This window comes from Capsicum annuum, chromosome 3, assembly GCF_002878395.1.
Source record: "Capsicum annuum cultivar UCD-10X-F1 chromosome 3, UCD10Xv1.1, whole genome shotgun sequence".
NCBI classification, from domain to species: domain Eukaryota; kingdom Viridiplantae; phylum Streptophyta; class Magnoliopsida; order Solanales; family Solanaceae; genus Capsicum; species Capsicum annuum.
The window spans coordinates 253,901,724-253,921,181 of record NC_061113.1 but is presented as its reverse complement, the minus strand read 5'-3'; the positions used below and the strand labels follow the sequence as shown (position 1 = coordinate 253,921,181).

The 19,458-nt window shown below is 34.4% G+C and overlaps 1 protein-coding gene and 1 long non-coding RNA gene across 3 annotated transcripts; both read right to left on the bottom strand.

The window, feature by feature from the left end:
• Positions 1–1,947: 1,947 nt before the first annotated feature.
• LOC124897196 lies at positions 1,948–4,253 on the bottom strand. Its single transcript, XR_007053876.1, has 3 exons — positions 3,871–4,253; positions 2,951–3,021; positions 1,948–2,207 (listed from the first exon to the last, which is right to left on the bottom strand). It is a non-coding gene; the product is annotated as an uncharacterized LOC124897196 (long non-coding RNA).
• Positions 4,254–12,490: 8,237 nt separating this feature from the next.
• Positions 12,491–15,136, bottom strand: LOC107862303 (transcription factor UNE10). Of its 2 annotated transcripts, none has more exons than XM_016707829.2 (6): positions 14,940–15,136; positions 14,169–14,670; positions 13,902–13,988; positions 13,568–13,633; positions 12,957–13,439; positions 12,491–12,738 (listed from the first exon to the last, which is right to left on the bottom strand). In XM_016707829.2, the coding sequence occupies exons 1-6, from the start codon at positions 15,068–15,070 to the stop codon at positions 12,625–12,627; spliced, it is 1,383 nt and encodes a 460-aa protein (XP_016563315.1). In that variant the 5' UTR covers positions 15,071–15,136; the 3' UTR covers positions 12,491–12,624. The 2 variants fall into 2 exon arrangements, with proteins under 2 accessions (XP_016563315.1, XP_016563316.1); XM_016707830.2 differs by having other exon boundaries at positions 14,798–14,940.
• Between the last annotated feature and the right edge of the window lie 4,322 nt (positions 15,137–19,458).

Below are 19,458 nucleotides of genomic sequence, written 5' to 3'. Positions count from 1 at the left end.
TGATTGATGTCACAAACAATTATTGTTGGTTTTTGTGACTGCTTAACTCTTTTTTTTTTATTTAGGGCCAATTTGGCTTAAACTCGTGCATGCTTTGAATTCTTATTGCTCCTTCTTATGTTGATTGTTTTAGTTCCATTGTGAGATGGCTGATATCCTCAGTATCTATAGATTATTTCCTGTTAAGTATGCATTAGTGTTGCCTCAGTGGTCATGAACATTTATCATTGCACTTTAATTATGTCTTTGTTATATCCTTGATTACCTATTTTTTATGATGCTAAAAAAGGAAAGCATGATATTGTTGAAGTTATGATGAAGTTTGTTGTTGTGGTGGTGAATTATGATTTGTTGATCTCATTCAGTACTCACTTATTAATGCGTTATGAATTCATTTGACTTTTAGTTTATTTCACGCACACACGAGTTTGTCATCATTAAAAAAGGGGAAATAGATAAGTGTAGCAACTTGTGTATGATTAAGTGTGTTTACTCTTGATTGTGATTTTGATTTTGATTTTGATTATAGACAAAGTAAACTTAGCTCCTAACCTTGCACACGTGTGATTGTCACGTGAAGTGTCAAGTGTAAAAAAGGAAACAAATCAAAACATATCACTATGAGAGGAAACTAAATTGCATTAGGACTTTAGTAGTTTTATCAATCAAGGAATGTATGACCTTATCTGTATAACTAAGGTTGTGGAGCAACATCCCACAATTAGCTACACTCAGTGGCGGAGCCAGGATTTTCGTTAAGGGTTTCAAAAGTAAACATAAGAACTAATCGAAGGGGGTTTAACCTCTACTGTATATATACGAAAAATAATTTTGACTATGTATAAATAGTAAAAATTTTTGCCGAAGGAGGTTCGGATGAATCCCCTCGGCCAAGTGTAGCTCCGCCCCTGGCTACACTATATAAGGAAGATCTATGTCAAATAATCCGCCATATATTGCATACGAGAACAAGGTTTTATTCAAGGTAGTAGAGCATCCTGGCAGCTGTGTGCGAAGTACTGAGAACCTTCAGAGTAATTGATTGTTCTTAGTAGGCGTTTGGCCATAAGAATTTTTCACTTTTTTTGGAATATTATTTCGCTTTAATGAAAAAAGTGAAAATAGTAGTGTTTGACCATAAGAATTATTTCACTTTAGTGAAAATTATTTGGAAAAGTTTTCACTTTTTTTACTCTTATTTCTCTTACAAAATTTCAAAAACAACTTCAATTTACGTCATGGCCAAACACAATTTTCAACTCCAACTTCAACTTCAACTTCGACAAAGGCCCCTTCAACCGACAAAACGTGTAACACCATCAGGAGAAATTCGAGAAATGGCTACAACTGTGAAGATGCATAAAGGGAAGAAACCCAGCCCAACAACTTTTCGAGCCCAGGCACAGAAAATCCGAGAATCCACCAAAATATCTGTCAAAAGGGGATCCTCCGGGTTGAGCAAGAAAATGGATGCCATAAGTATTTCCAACTCTGCAAGAACTTCTGTGAAGAGGGCATCAGGCGAAAAGTTAACTAACAATTCCATGAGAATGGTATCTCAATGCAATAAGCAGTTTAGTCTTCCTAGCAAAACAGGCAAAGTGATTCATGAAGCTGATCCAAACAAGGGATCTCTAATTAATAATTTGACTAGCCTTGCATGAACGGAAAAAGTGCAACCAAGTCATGAAAAATTTCCAAACAAGGCATCTCAACTTAGAAAATTGTACATCAGAGAATCAAAGACTAAAAGCCACACCATACAGATCGCTCCGGGAAATCAGAAGCTCAGAGTCTCGTCCTTAGATAGGCATGGCCCAATAAGAGGAAAGAGATCATCACCTATTCTCTCCCCATCATCTTCTCTATATTCTGATGGCAGTAGCTCCAGAAACATTGGCAACAGGAAATCCTCCTTATCATCAACTTCTGCATGCGAGTCTGCTAATGGTGATGCAATAGTCAGCAGTTCCAAGAAAAGTGGAACAGCAACTCCAAACTAATATATAAAAGCTGGAAGGGCTGCAATGGCAGTCCTAAAAATCTCAAGTTCAGGAGAGGAAAAATAATTGATTTTCAGTCTGAGAAACTCAGTCCAAGGAGACTAAAATTCAGGCCCGCCAAAACACTAGAGAACAACGGAAATGAAATTTCTCATGTTAGAGGAAGAAGCTCTCGGAGACTTATTGCTTATGGAAAGTCAAATTCTGCAAAAGATGAAACTATGAAAGTTAATCTTCGGCACCAATCTAGAGGAGACAAAAAAGAGGCTCCAATCTTGTTCAACAATGTGATCGAAGAGACTGCAACCAAGCTTGAGGAGACCCGGAGAAGCAAGGTCAAGGCTTTGGTGGGTGCTTTTGAAACTGTAATCTCCCTTCAGGATCCGAAATCCTCGCCACCAATACTTATTTAGAGATGATAACTATGTGCTTTGACAGAAGGAGTTTGTATATACTATATTAATAGATAAACCGAGTTACGTAACTGAAGCAGTAGGTGCGAGATTTCAAGCAGTACTCTGCTTGGTTATATATACTTTCTAACTGATTCCATATACTCCGTGAATATCGTTGAAAGGGTGAAATAGAGCAATTGTAAGATATTTTTGCAATGTGAAATTACATTTTGCATTTCTGCACAATAATCATACTTGTATATTCTTTGTCCAAGACAATTGATCATAATTAGAACATCAAAATTTTTCCTCTGCTGCAGTTTAAAAAGATAACACTCATAACAACAGAATTTTATAGATACCAATGAATACTAATACCGTGGTAGATACAATCAATAACCGTTTCTTACTCTTTAGATATTCTCCTAGAGTTGAACAACAAGGAACATGAACTAGATTTTTCACTCCATCATTGCTTGATGTCTCTAATGTACAACAACATACACAGTATTATTAATCCTGGGGTTTGGGAAGGGTAGGATGTATGCATACCTTACTCCTACATTTGTAGGGTAGAGAGGCTGTTTCTACAGACCCTCGGCTTGATATCTCTAATGTATCATCTGCAAGCAAGGGAATAGGAACTGAGTTGTATCCAGATGAGCATAACTACATTAAAATACATAGGAGGTACTTCACATAACCAAAACAAATGAGAGCTAAAACAAAAAGGGCAGATAAACGTGCCTTCCACCAGAAACTAATAAGAAGAAATTGCTGAACTTAATTTTTCTAATTGATTTGGGTGTAAAATTATCATGTTCAACCAAAGTCGACGAAACTGAAAACTTACCTATAGTATTGATTTGGGTGTAAAATTATCATGTTCAACCAAAGTCGACGAAACTGAAAACTTACCTATAGTGAAGTATAAAGTCATCTAGCCAGCAAAAGAGAGTAAACTGTTATTCTTTCTATTAATTACAGAATAACAATCTTCACCCTTTTTTTTTAACAAAAAAAAAAAGTAGTAATACAGAATTCTTTACATTACTTGATATATAAAAACAAAAAAGTCTTTTAACAGTATTTCTAGCCATCAGACAAAGATTAGAAGCAGTATCACTCAGAATGGCTTTAAAATGGAGAGATTTCTCTGCAAAATTAAGACTTAGCTTCCTTTTGGTGCACATTACTACAACAACAACATGCCTAGTGAAATCCAACAAGTGAGGACTGGGGAGTGTAGAGTATACGCAGATCTTACCGCTATCTTGGAGAGGTAGAGAGACAGTTTCCAAAAGACAGTCGGCTCAAGTATACAAATCCAGGTACAAACAAGAAGAAAACAGTGAAGAAAATGCAGCAACTAATAAGGTAACAGCGCAAACTCTTAAAGCAAGAGACAATAATCAATCACAAAATAGTGCAATAACACAATAAACAATATCAGAAGTAGGGATCAGCTCCACCTCCATATTTATGGCTAAACCCTAAACTATCATGCTATGGCTAGTGCACAACAAACACCAATAAGGTTAAAACCTGAAAAAGCAACACACAACACTCTACCCAATTATCATTCTATTCTAATCTGCGTCCTTCCTACATATCCTCGATGACCTGAAATTGTATTATGTAACGTCTAAATAAAATTAGTGGGAGCAGTAACACTTCTAAAAATTCAGCAGGCAAGAAATTGGAGCAAATAGGACGGGGCGGGGGGTTAGGTCAATTTTCTTCTTTTGATTAATTAATTTGTTGCTTAATTGTACTATACTGTTTATATATTTTATTTTTTGGGAAAATAAAATCATAGGCAGTTGAGGAAAGAAACTTCGATGGTGTCTTTGATCTTTCGATGTTTTTCAATAATTGAGTGATTTTATTGTAATAAAGGTTAAATTGTTTTTAGCTATTTTTTAATAGAAAATGACAGAAACAACACTTCAAATTAAACTATTTTTATGAAAATGACCATGAAATTTAAGTTTCACTTTCTAATCATTTCAACTTATTAGCTTGTTGTATATTATTTCTACACACCTTATGTACAATTTTTATACAAATCTTATGCATATAAATATTCTATACGAAAATTATACAATTTTGATAAATAATTTATACAATAACTATATTTTTTTTTACACGTTTTATACAATAATTATATAATGTTCATACACTTTCTATATATTTTTTATATATATTTTATACATATACATATTTGATAGAACTATACAATTTTTATACATATATCTTATATAGATACATATTCTATTTAACAATTATATCGTTTTTATATAATTTAATTATTATTTCTTAACAATAAAAAAAACAGAATATTTGATTAGTTAAAAAATTTATAGCAAAAAAAAAAATTGAAATATTTTTAAAAGGGTCGAATTGCCCAAGTTGAATATTGTATCAGTATTGTATACGGACTGCGTAGGTCAAAAAGGACCAAAATTAGGAATGGCTATAAAGTGGAAATAGTATATCCGACTGACCACTTTTTGAAAAAAAAATAAATTTAGGTTATTTGCTTTAAAAAGTATTATAGAGTGGTCTTTTCCCTTTTTTTTTAAAATGTGAATGGGCGTATGATTTCATTCAACCCTGGAGTAGACTCACTTTAAAGAATTAATTCATGTACCTCTCTCATTAGAAAGTATAATTTATTGTATTTGGAATTAATTTACTTTTCTTTTATAGATTATATAAATTTACAGTAGATTGTATTTTGGAAATTTATTGTTGCTAAAAAAAAAAGAAGGTCAAGGGAGAAGGGGGGAGGGGGATGAGGCCCTCAAATTCGGGGGCCCAAGCGGTCACTTTTTTTTTTTAATTTATAAATGGGTAAAGCCGCCGTCCTTGATCATACGAAAAGATAGATTTTGATTAGAAAATCCTTTTACTCACATAGAAAAGGAAGAATTCCAACACTATAAATTTCAAATTTTGATAACAGAATTAGGAAGTCAAATGCACTTTGTCTTATAAAGATAAAGAAGAAAATTTGTGTATAGTTTAGATAGAAAGTCTTGAATCGATTAATGGTGGCACATTCTCATGGAGAATTTTTGAACGAATCCCGCTCCCCATCACCTACTCTTCCCTTTGCCCATGAAAGATCACCATCCTCTCCAAAAATCTCTTTACCGCCAAAATCCTTCTCTCTAAAAACCTCGTATCCAAATTCATACTCGCTAAAACCCTCCGATTCCTTGAATTATGGTTGGAGCTCACAAGAGAAGGCAACTGCAGAAACCGAGAACCTCCCCAATCAACCCTTTTTTCACTAGTGTATAACTCGCCCAACAATGAAGATGATCTTCCCTTTGCCATCATCCACAAGCCCAAAGCCACCTCTAAACCTAAGTACTTTGTCACCCCCACACCTCCAGTTCGTATTCATCAAACTCGCAAGCACACAGCAGAACTCAAGATAGCTGCTGAGTCAAGCAAAGTGGTGAGATCCTCAGAGACTAAAGAAGAAAATATGATTGAGGAATTTGAGGTGCCTACTGAGATTGAGGATGACTCTGAGCAGGAGGAGTTTGTTCCTACTCATCCAAAGGTAAGACGTTCTAACCAAAATCTTAAAAAGTTTCTTGCTATAGGTAACGATGCTTACATGGTTCAAAGTTTGTGCTGATGGGAAGGGTATTTGACCCTAAAGTTATGAGCAATCCCTTTGTTCAAAAGTTGTTAGATAGGCTTAACTTTCAAGGATGGGCTTATTTGTTCAGGGATCTTACAATAGCTGTTTATGTGGTTGAGGTTATTGAATTCTATATCAATCTGACTATGATTGATGAATCAACCATTTATTCTTCAGTTGGGGGAGTAAAGATTGTGTTTGATCCTGCTAAATTAGGAAAAATTCTATAAATCCCTGCAAAGGGACTAGAGAAGTATATGTGGAAGAATTATGAGGACTACAGAGTAAAGAAAATTCATAGGAATGTTCCAAAGAGTAAACTACAGCCTCTTGATAAATTGTGAATTGAAATTGTGAAAAATGTAGTGGCTCCAAAAAATAAAAGGAAGCAGGATGTATCCTTGAGGAATATTGGGATCAAGCATGCAATTGACATGAATGAAAGGATCAATTTGTCAGCCCTCATGATCAAACACATGAACAGAATTATCTCTCTTGGGATTGATCCTCATGACTTGGCCTATGAATTTTTACTAACTATAGTGCTTGAGAATTTTAGGGTTAAGTTAAAAAATGGAAAGATAGCCACAGAGAGTGACATAATTAATGTCAAGACCCTAATAGAGTATGATTGTTTGACCACAAATCTAATCACTCAACTCATGTTTGACTTGGAAGTTGCCCAGGCAAAAAATGCTAGGCTCAAAGATGAGACAACTAGGCTGCAGAATCGGGTAGCAACTTCTCAAGCTGAGGTGGTTCAGCTAAGGGAGGTGGTTCAACTAAAGAATGATATGCTCATGCAACAAAATGCTCATCTTGCTGCATTTGATGCCATGATGGTTCAACTAAAGGATGATATACTCACACAGTAAAATGCTCATTTTGCTAGATTTGATGTCATAATACAGCCTATTCCCAAGTCCCACCCTCCCATCCTCCCCCTAGCTCTTTCTAGTCCTTGTCACTCTCTCTTCTTATTTTGGATCTGATTGATGTCACAAACAATTATTGTTGATTTTTGTAACTGCTTAACTCATTTTTTTTTATTAAGGGTCAATTTTGCTTAAACTCGTGCATGCTTTGAATTCTTATTGCTCCTTGTTATGTTGATTACTTTAGTTCCATTATGAGATGGTTGATATCCTCAGTATCTATGCATTATTTCCCGTTAATTATGTGTTAGTGTTGTCTCAATGGTCATGAACATTTATCATTGCACTTTAATAATGTCTTTGTTATATCCTTGATTACCTATTTTTTATGATGCTAAAAGAGGAAAGTATGATATTGTTGAAGTTATAATGAAGTTTGTTGTGGTGGTGGTGAATTATGATTTGTTGATCTCATTTAGTGCTCACTTATTAATGCGCTATGAATTCATTTGACGTTTAGTGTGTTTCATGCATACATGAGTTTGCCATCATTAAAAAGGAGGAAATAGATAAGTGTAACACTTGTGTATGATTAAATGTGTTTACTCTTGATTGTGATTTTGATTATAAACAAAGTGAACTTGGCTCCTAACCTTGCACACGTTTGATTGTCACGTGAAGTGCCAAGTGTAAAAAAGGAAACAAATCAAAGCATATCACTATGAGAGGAGACTGAATTGCATAAGGACTTTAGTAGTTTTATCGATCAAGGAATGTATGACCTTATCTGGATAATTAAGGTTGTGGAGCAACATCCCACAATTAGCTACACTATATAAGAAGGATCTATGTCAAATAATCCGCCATATATTGCATACGAGAACAAGGTTTTCTTAGAGCATCTTGACAGCTCTGTGTGAAGTACTGAGAACCTTCTGAATTGAATGTTCCTAGCTTTTTTTGCCTAAGTTGTGTAATAAAAAAATAATTGAGTTGTAAATTTTCTATTATGAATGCGTTAGGTGTGATTTGTGAGGACGGTACGACAAGAGGAGTTTACCTTGTTAGAAATTAAAGTTTGTCGAAACAGTTGGGAGTTAGGGTTGAGTTGAGGAACTACTAGATTTAGTCCTTTTGGTCATAGAGTTTTAATCAAAAATTATTCTTTGAAGTTTGTGAAAGTTTGGTCGAAAGTACTACAAGCTATAGGTTGTGGCTTTTACTCTCTTGAGCAAGGAGTTTAGTTTTTTAACTTTCTTGTTTGTTACTTTTCACAATAACTTGGTTCTTGTGTTCAAAGTTGGTACTATTTCTTTTCAACAATTCCTCAAACATCAATGCTAATACATTTAATACCTTACTCTTATATCATACTTTTCAAACTTTACTTGTACGATTATTGGACATGCTATGTTGTTGTTAAAAGGCCCTAAGTTGATTCATGATATCAAGCCTTTTTGAAAAATCTAAATATTTGAAAGAGATGACTCGTCCAATTATTCCTAGGCATGCAATGTCAAACATTCATACATAGTCCCCCGATACAATAACGATGGAGAGATCAGACCAGCAAAAGATGTGGTGTGATGGATGAGATTGCTCCTACCTTTATTATAGATCTTGGTTTCAAGTTTTGAATATGAAAAAGTTCTTGACAAGGAGTGCTTCTCCCAAATAAGCTATACGCGTGATATGAATTTGAATTAATCAAACTCCAATATGAATATCCAATAACAGATGATTTTTTTTTTTTAAATAGAAATTTCCTTTCAAATAACGCACACACAAAAAAAATTCAATCATTTGTATTAATTAGGTCCAGCCTGTTGACAAAAACGCATATGGTCCAAAATTATCAATGGCCTCAACTTCACCTTCATGTTCATTCATTAAATCATTATTAAATACTTAAATGGACAGGAAGATTTAGCTTCATTTCTTCAATTTAATTTATCCCAAGTAAGTGATTTCTAGATAGTCCTATCGTGTCAAGTCATGACAAGGTTGCTTCGTGTAGAACCCACAAAAAATCTTTGTTAAATAATGTATCAATATCACTATTCACTAGTCCTCCTTTTTTTTTTTTATTTATTTATGTTCTATTGGTTTTCTTTTATCACTTCCTTTCAAGGGAGATCGAGGAGAACAATTTAATTATATTATGTTGAATTTTCATATACAAAATCCAGCGTTGCAGTGGATTGATAGAATTCATCCGTTGTTAATCATATGTCTTGATTTTGAGTTTTGAAATAGAAAAATACTAGCAAGAATTAGCACTCCGTTTAATAAGTCAACACATAATACGAATTTGAATTAGTCAATCGAATCTCTGATCCAAAGTGAGTACACTGAATGTTGAAAATAGCTATTACGTCGGGTCCACCCATAATGAATGCTAATCAGCCCATTAACTTGCACCTTTCCGAACCCTACTTATATGGTACAAATAAATTACTATTATGAGTCCTTAAAAAAAATTCTTTTCATAAAATAATATGATGGCTAGGGTTTACACAAAATACAACATCTCCTCTATTTTATGAACAAAGAAAATCCGTCTAATTCCTAAGAGTTCATGACGATCGATGACATGAGTCATGACTCACAGTGGCGGAGCCGCATTGATTCAGGGTTCATCCGGATCTCCTTTGTCAAAAAATTATACTACTTTTATATAGTAAAAAATATTTGTATGTATATATAGTAGATGTTAATCTGTATCTCAATAAAAATTCTGGCTCCGCCAACTGTGACTCGTGATTATTACAAATTTGCTTCCGTTGAAAGAGAAATCCTCAATTCAAGATCTATATTACTTAATATTTTATGATTTAATACCTACAATGGGAAATCGAAAGAAAAAATATTCATATGGATGACTTCGACCTATATATCTTTCGCTGACATATATAATTCTAAAGTCGCAGATCTCGTTTGCAAAATTAAATACTATAATATGCTTGGTGGTACATATTTTTCCACTGGAACACAGTCTTAACCTTCGATGGAGGGGTGGGGGTGGGGCATCGACTAAGCCTGCCTTTTCAATCAATCTCAAAGAATTGATCTCTAAAAATGAATAATGCTCGTTTTTGTCCTACGTGCATGTATCTGGTTTAAGATGTTACTATTAAATAGAAACATACTTCCTCCATCCCATTTTATTCATCCCAAATCTCCTAATCTGATGTCTTATTTTACTTTTTCTTTTTTTTCCATATTTATTCTTTGCATTAATTACTTTTTCTTTAAATTAAAATGTAAACATAATTTAATAGGGTACTATGATAATCTAGTCATGTTATTTATTATTTTTCTTAATAGTTGTGTCATCCCAATTTGTGATGAGTAAAATGGAACGGAGAGAGTATATTAGAAAATATTGAAGTAATGATCGGTTAAAAAGTGAGCGTGATAGAAAATATATTCCAAAATAGAGAGTGAAACACACAGGGTTGGTTGAGAAAATGAAATGGGAGGCGACAAAAAAGTCATTCATTTAAATTGTGATTAAGTTAATTGTGGTGTAAAGTATATTTTTTTAAAAAAGTCCTCCAACTTCAAATTTCAAATTTTACAATTTCCCCCCTTTTTTTATTTTTCAATCTTTCTTCTTTTATTTTTCTTTCTCTCTCTAAATTTCTTTCTCACCATCTTCTTCTTATTTTTTTCTCTATGTAGATTTTCCGCTTCTTCTATCTTCTCTTCTTCTTTTTCTTTCTTTTTTCATTTTGTTCTTCATGGAATATTTTTTTAAAAAAAATGAAAGTTTGAAAAGAAATTTTTTGATTTTTTTTAAAAAATGAATGAAGAAATAATTCAGCAAATTCAGCAACTACGAGAGTTGCTTCAGCAACTAAGATAATTGTTGCAACAACTACTATTAGTTGTTGTGTTACAACAATTATCGAAGTTGCTGCAGCAACTTCGATACTTACTTAATTTCTGAAAAAAAAAAACTAGTTGGAGGAGGAGCCCACAAAAAAGTGATATTTATGATAAAAATGAAGGTGGTGGTGTTGGTAGTGACGCCTAATGAGAAGATCACATTTGTTGTGGTATTGATAGCGATGATGGTGGAGGAGGAAAAAGAAAAATAGGCGATAATTATGTAGAGGAAGGAAATAATGGTGAATCTAGAAGAGGTGACATTGATAGTGATAATGATAGTGAAGGAAGAGGAGGCGGTGGCGGCATCAAAAAGGATGTGGAGGAGGAGTGGTGGTGATGGTGTAGGGATCTTTGTGTAAATATGATGTAAGAATCTTTGTATAAATAATAAAACTTGAAGGTTTTAAAATTAGTGTCATTAACATTAATCTTAAAATTATCACCTGTACTCAATATTTTGTGTCACTCTATTTTAGTTTTGAAACTTTTTTGTCACCCTTAATTAATTTGCCCGGGTTGGTTTGTACTTGTCACTTATTAAAAAAAAAAAAACATATTTTATTATGTTATTAGTTACTTATTCTTCAAATCATTTCTTGACCTAAGACTACATCAACTAATATAAAAATTATTGCAGTAAAATACTCATATTATAATCTTTTTAAGAGACATACAAAATTTAATATGGACAAATAAAAATGAATAAGGAAGTAGTATACAGATTGGAATGGAAAATTAAAAGAATAAGTTTTTAAAATATCCCTAACAGGATGTACGGACAACGATTTCAATCAAACGGGACATTATCAATAGACTAGTCAATCAAGAGTAATGTTTTCATTAATTAAATTTGATATATACTTAATTCTTGTGAGTGGAAAAAGAAAGAAATAAAAGATGGAGAATTCGTGGAGAACGAAAATCATTTGGTTATTCAAAATTGTGAAGACCCATATCGTATAAGTTGATAACTTGGAGGCCATTTTGATAGGCGGAATGGAATAAATAAGAATATTACATGGATTGAAATCGTACGTGCTGTTTTAATATAAATAATAAATAAAATAATTTTAAAATTAATAAATATCCATAACCAAATGGAGGAATAAAATAATCACTTATACTATTATTCTTGATTGTTTTGGTTGAGAATGACCTTCACCAAACTCATTTAAGAATACCTTCTTCTCACTTGAAAATTTATTACTTTAACTAAGCTTTGTCGGCATAGTATTTCTGATCTAATTGTCTCGATGAATTTCAGATCATTTATTAAGAATATATATTTGTTATTTCCTCTTTAGAAATTACAAGTAATATTTATTTCTCCTATAGATGAAAAAATTTATTTGAATTCTCACGATGTAACAATTCCACATTGAAGATAGTAAATGATAATATTCTAATTTCAAAGTCATAGTAACCTACTATTTATCTTTTTCTATACTTTTAACATGAAATAATGTGTCCCGGTTTGCTTAGTTTTGCTTTTAAATTGCTTCAATAAAATTCTAACTGTCATTTTTTATGAGATGTACTTATTTCTTTTTTATAAGTTAATTTTTAATTCGCCTACAAATTAAAAACTCATTTATACATATGGTCTATGTTGTATTATTCTCACATAGTTTCTATTGAAATCGGTACACTTACGTACATGCATTAAATATAAAATAGTATCCAACGTTTATACAACTACAGATTAATTCATATACATTCGACGATAACCTTGCAATTCTTTGATACAAACAATAATAAGTACAAATAATATAATGGAATAACAAAACTTTCAATTTCTATTCTGTTTGGTCACCCTGGTTCAACTTGCTGCCTGTTATCTGCGTAGATTGATTAGCTAATTGCTGTCGATACAAAGCTGCCATGTTGTTGAAGTACTCCATGTCCATCGACTGTACGTCGTGCCAAAAAAAAAAAGAATCAAAATTTAAACATAATAGATCGTCCAACTTAATTAATTTTGTACGCTAACAATGTTAACTTTACCTGTTGCAACAGATTGTCTGTCTTAATTTTTTTTCACTCTAGACTAGTTAACTAGCTTAAATGTTATAATTGGTGTAGTAGTGTATAGAAAAAGTCTAATTTGAACCAAGCATAGATTACTTACTTGAGGTAGATACGCGCTATAGGGGTTAGTAAAGGGGGAGGGATTGGTGGTGGTACTGGTGGCGGCAGGGCTAACAGTTGTAGCCCTCACGACAGTATTTGCTTGTGTGGCGGAAGGAATATTAGCCGGGGCAGGAGGCAGGGCGAAAGCTCCTGGTGGGATGAATGGGATATTAGTGGGAGCTGTCATTTGATTTGGATGAATGAGGGGATGAGTTGTAAGAGACTGAGGGGTAGTTGTGGCGGCAGCAGCAGCAGCAGCAGCGCGAGCTAAAGCAGTCATGTCAAACATTCCCATGCCCATGCCAAGACCAACTCCAACGCCCATTCGTGCTAGTAATGACATCTGAATATGTTGATGCATTCCAAGAGGCATCATCATTTGTGGTGCCAGGTTTCTTGCACTACTGCTCATGAACTGAACTTGTGCTTGTAGCTGCTTTAAGTAGTCTATGACTTCATCAAGCATTGATGCTTTATCTGTCTGCAACATTCAGCATTAAATTGTATCAATTATCAAATATGTTTGTGCATGATGAATGAATTTTCACCATTTAGGGAAAGTTGAATTATTTTTTTTGTTGTTGTTACGTGCGTGTAGAAAAAACACACCTTACTTGCATTTGGTACCAATCTCTGCAGAGCTTTCATCCTTTGGTTAATTCTGTCTCGACGTCTCTGGACCAAATAATAAAACAACACAATACATGCTATTAGTAGCACTCCACTAGCCATGCTATTGGTTAGACGTTAGTACTTCACTAGCTAGCCATGTTCTAGCCAGAGCCATGACTTTTACTAAAGGGACCAAAATATAAAGAAGTAAACATATAAAAAAATCGAGAGTCAACTCTACTGTAGATACATAAAAAGAAATTGATTCTCAATATATGCCGGCATCTCCTTATCTGACACTCTAATCTGGTGTAAATGATGCAAATTGTACCCGCTCTGACTGGTTATGAACAGCTGCTGCTCGGCTGCGTCTTGATGAGTTGGACCTTTTTGTTTCATGTTCTTCCTCCTTGTTTTCCTGGTACAATCAATTCTAGCTACATGACAATTTTTCTATGAATGACAAAATCTTTAATTAAGGAAGCATGTATTATGTATATGGGGTGTATACGTAGTTAAATACGAGTTAAAAGTCTGTTGTAAGAAGAGATTAATACAAGCATTTCTCTAATTTGTAGTGGTAAGAAAAAAGAATTACCGAGCCACCACCATGACAAGCAGAATCCTCATCACAAGCCGTTTTGGACTTGATGCTACGCGAAGACTCATCAAAGGAAGGCCATGTGACCATGGTGGTGTCGTTCTCTCTACAGAAGGTAGCGCTGGCACTTGCACACGCGCTGCGTTCTGTATACCCATGATCTTCAGCTCCGCCATATTGGGGGTCAGATTCTGATGGTCTCATCCTCTTTTTTGCCAACACTGTTGCTCGAGGAGGGGCCATATGTTGCGAACTCTCACCCCATTTTCCTCCACTACACATCCTGAATTTCAGATCCTGATCATTTTGGTCATAATTTTGAAGTGAATCCTGATTTTGCCCGTGGTGTGTAGCTTGATGCACGATGGACTCTAATGTATCGCCGGCTCTTCCCAGTGTCTGTTTTGCTTGTGAGATGGAGAGGATGCCCCCTAGTCCATGCATTTCTAATTGCCCCTTTTCCCATGTTAGTTCTGCTACTTCTTCAAACTTACTAGGCCTGAAATTTTTTGATAAAATTAAGCATATGTAGTCACCACCAGGAGGAAAATCTAATAATATTGCTAGGAATATTTCATTAATAATAAGACATCGAAATTAACTAAACAGTGTAATTCATATCAAACCAGTAAAGGGAGCTTCTCTTCTATTGATCGATCGATAAGAAAACAGAAGAAACATGATTGAAGTTATGGTTCTATATATGTAGTTTTTTTCTAATTCACTGAAAAGCAGTACAAGAAAACTGTTTGATAAAAAAAGTCATACATGGGCAAAAAATGATTGATTTGATTCTGCTGGTTATGCACGTGAGGATATTTGTTAGCCTCTTCTGTATCTACGACTCGTTCTTGTCTTTGGTGTCTTGGATTCCATGTTGGTACCGTACAATGACTCATGATGATGAATTTGATTATTCAGTAATCTATTCCTTTTATCTGTGCAAGAATATTTGATTCTGCTGCTTCTTCTCTCTTTTATATATACTAAAAACAATTATTCTTATTGCTTTCTGGTCCCCCTTTTGAATTGTCACATTCAGCTGACTAATTATATGCTGAAACACACAACATGTGACATAGCAAGAATGCCTGGATTTCAAATGGATATGTTTTAATTTGGCTTCTCTCTCTCTCTCCATATATATATATATATATATATATATATATATATATATATGTAGTTTCTTCTTACCTTCATTAAGAAAGCCTTGACGTAACTAGTAATGTTGCTGCGGATTTGAGTTATGGAAATAGCCTCTTGAAGATTGTGGTCCGCCCCTTCCCGGACCCACGCATATTGTCGGCTTAGTGCACCGGGTTGCCTTCTTAGCTTCATTTCAATTAAGATTTCTTGAAGTTAGGTGGGGTTATAAGCACTCAATGCATTCAGATTTCTAGTGTCTCATTGAATTTGGACCTACATAAATAGTACTACAACTATTCCTCCACCACAAGCTACTGGGGCCGGGATCCATCGAATTTAATGTGAGAACAACATCCTGCTAGGATGGGCCTTAAAATTTGAGAGAGATGCCTTCGATCATGGAGAGCTTGTAATCGCGATATTCCTTAAGAAAGATGATTTCAACGCGAGTTACAATATCTCTTTTCTTAAGCCTGAAATTAATTAGTTTCTTTCATATTAACCGATGCATACATAATTCAATCAGATCTGAACGCGCTATGCACTCACAATAATAGATCTCAAAATATGATTTATTTAGTTACATGGCCTTAAACTTCCCCGAAAGAAACATTGATTTCTACTATTATGTTGCAGAATTGGTGGACCAAAGTGTTATTCTCTTCTTAAATACGTAGCAAGTACTACTGATTAGACAGTTGCCAATAGTGGTGACTCTGGATTTTGGCTGCTCTGACTTGTGACCAACAAATATATAGTATCCAAATAAGTCGACTGTATTAGGAGTATATTTTACTGAAGCTTCAATCATTTAGATGTCATGTCCATACCATCCCATACTTAGCTCCAACAGTCTAGCCTGGAAAATCCTCTATCCTTTTTCTGAGTCAGACACTGCAATAATTAACTAGGCAGAATATCTGACGATCATCTGAAATTTGGCTCATTTTATGCAAATCCCCCTAAACTATCAGTAATCTTAAATACCTTGAACTTGGCTATTTGATAATTTTCTTGCAGTATGGCTATCAAATAACCAAGTTCTAAGGGTAATTAAGACTAGTGATAGTTTAGGGGATCTAAATAAAACACGTCAAATTTAGGAGGGTCTTTAGATATTCTGCTTTAACTGCATAAGTCACAAAACAGGTGGATCCTGTCATGCCTCACCCAGGGGCGGAGCCAGCCGAATCCCCTTCGACAGAAAAATATATTATTTATATATGATTAAAATTATTTTTTATGCGGTTATAGTAGGTGTTGAACCCCCTTCGATTAAGTTCTCTTTGAATATGAAATCCCCTTAGTTGAAATCCTAAGTTTTCTTTGAATATGGAACCCCCTTCGTTCTCCTGGCTCTGCCTCTGACCTCACCACCAGCAACATATCCCGTGTATTTCTACAAAGTGGGGTCTGGAAAGAGTAAAGTGTGTACGTAGTCTATACCACTACCTCAGATGAAGTAGAGAGACTGTTTCTAATAGACCCCACGGCTCAGGACAAATATAGCAAACATAAAAACAAACAACAAAATGGGATAACACTATACTAAAACAAGACACTCACAGAGTAATGCTATAAAACTATCTATCTGAAATCACAAACATTACAAAAACACTACGAACAAGAATCTATAAGACACACGTGTAACACTACAACTACAGGCACAACAACAAACAAGGACTCCTCACTGCCTCACCACTTTGATATATACATATCTATGGTTATGTATGTCTGGTCACTCTCCTCACTGCTTTCTTGCAGATGACGTAAAGATCTCACCATATAAATTGAGAATTCTTTGTCAATATTCTCTTAAATCAACTGAGAATCCCACTGTGTGCACGAATAAATTTATGCGTTTAATACTCTATTTAACCCGAGTTCCAAAGGTTTAGTTATGATTTCTTTTGGGTTTACTCAAGCTAACTCAACATTGATATAGCAGTGACCATCAGTTGCTAATTAGGGACGATGTCCATAAATCAATCCTAAGGTAATTGACTAGGTTATTCTAGGATTATCAGAGATTACTCAGGAGTGAGGAATTATTTATTTATTTTGACAACGCAGGTCCATGTTAGCTTGTGCACGATTATTCTATCACGTACCTGATACCACCCACAGTACATATATGAAGTGTCGGGGTAACTCTGATCACCAAAACTTCGGTAGATAGAAACATGTAAAAATAACTGAAAATTCCTAATAGGTAATAATATAAAGAGGAAGATTACAAAGGCTGCTTACAATGACTTGCCAGCTTAGACACCAAGAAGAAAGAGAGACACTCTGTAAAAACTAGCGTCCATCCTTGTGGCTAAAACTTGTCAAGTAGATTGGCAACATTTTGTCATCAAGTGCACGGTTGGCTGATAATTTCATAGCTATGAAACCTGACTATTTAGGCTGGTCCCCTGTCCCTACTACTATTTCCAATTTTGCGACATGTTCATGCATCACATTCCAGTCTCTTCTGATGGATAAATTTTGAAGTGATGCTTTTAGCCAAAAGACCCAACATTTCCACAAATGTGTGCGTGTGCGGTATGTCATGGTGGGCACCTCATAATTAATTCCAGTTTGTATTCACATTTTCGCAGTGTTTCCAATCATCTTTCTTGGACTGGTATGACAAAGATTCTTATATTTGTTGTCCATAGTCTTAATCTCTTGGTGATAAGACAAGAATCAAATACCTCGTCTTGTTCTTGCATCATGTTGAATTCTGATCTATCTTATCTAGAAGCTTACAACGGTTGAAGTTATACTCCACTAGTAGAAAAATAATGATGGTATCGTTCACCAAATGGGATTATTGGACTTCCCGTCGCTGCCATGCCGACTTGAGGAGAAGCAAAGTTTCATACTTCCATTTTTGTGTATTGATGGCCGTCAGTAAGCATGTGACATTTTGGAGTATGTGGTAGTAACATTTTGTTTGACTTAAGCTTGTATGTCACATGTAACAGGGGTCATCAATAGACAAAACTGGGACTAGATGTGGACTCTGCATCCCTCATTAGAATACACAGTTTATCAACTGAGAACGACAAGTTTGGAGCTTTGGGATGGAGTTGTCAATTGGAGTTAAAACGAATGTCAACTAGAGAGGAGCGACGATAGATAATAGATTTATTCAAATTTTGACTTTGTGTTGTTAGAATCTGCATTTGTTACGTGTATTTGACGTAGTGAAATTCATTACGCTAACTGCTTTATATTTGAAAATTCTCATTTGCAAGTTGATCATTCATTGACATTGCAGCTGGAAGTTTTACGATTCAGAGTGGATGATGGCTTTCAAATGTAACATGAGTGGACTTGCACAAACCTTTTTCAGACCATTTAAAATTAGGCTTTTCCGCCCAAGAATAGGTGAGATGATGACTATCATTTCAAGTGTAATTAGAAACAAGTTGTATCAATACGAATTGTGGAATGATACGCTCTTAACTAGAGTTCTCAGGTTTGACCTCTAAGGTCCCGTTTAACCATGAAAATCATAATTTTTCGGAGTTAGAGTTGAGTTGAAATTGAAGTTGGAGTTGGAGTTGGAGTTGTGTTTGGACATGATTACAAATTAAAGTTGTTTTTGAAATTTTGTAAGACAAGTTTGACTTGTTTTTACTTTTTCAAATACAATTCCGAAATTATATTTGGAATTTTCATGGTCAAACACTTCTTGTTTTCACTAAAGTGAACTAATTTTTCGTAAAAATATAAATAATTCTCATGACCAAACGGCTACTAAGTATCGAATCGTTTTTGTTAGGAGAGTTTTACCTCAAATTCAAATATCATAACAACTCCACAATGTGGTGCTAGTGTCAAAACTTTGACAAGTGAAACTCCAACATTGTTTAGGAGATTGAAAAGTTAATGGGGTTATCACGAAAAGTTAACCATGGATTTTCATGTAATTTGAATAGGTTATACGTATCATAAGTATGTAAAATAATGTTAACTTCAAGGCAAGGTTTTGAATTTAAACAAACTTAGCAATAAAATTTACAACAATGATAACAGAATTCTAATATTGGAGTAATATGTTGTAGTTTCACAGTTTAAAATTTTTTGTACTCCTAATACACTTTGAACTCCTAACTCGTTATATTGGAGTCTTTTTCTTCTTATTTTA

Excerpts from the sequence above, each read along its gene's own strand:
- LOC107862303 (XM_016707829.2), bottom strand. The coding sequence starts at position 15,070 with ATGAGTCATTGTACGGTACCAACATGGAATCCAAGACACCAAAGACAA. Across the intron at positions 14,671-14,939 it reads ATCAATCATTTTTTGCCCAT|GCCTAGTAAGTTTGAAGAAG; the intron begins GTATGACTTTTT and ends AAAAAATTTCAG. Across the intron at positions 13,440-13,567 it reads TGGTACCAAATGCAAGTAAG|ACAGATAAAGCATCAATGCT; the intron begins GTGTGTTTTTTC and ends TGAATGTTGCAG.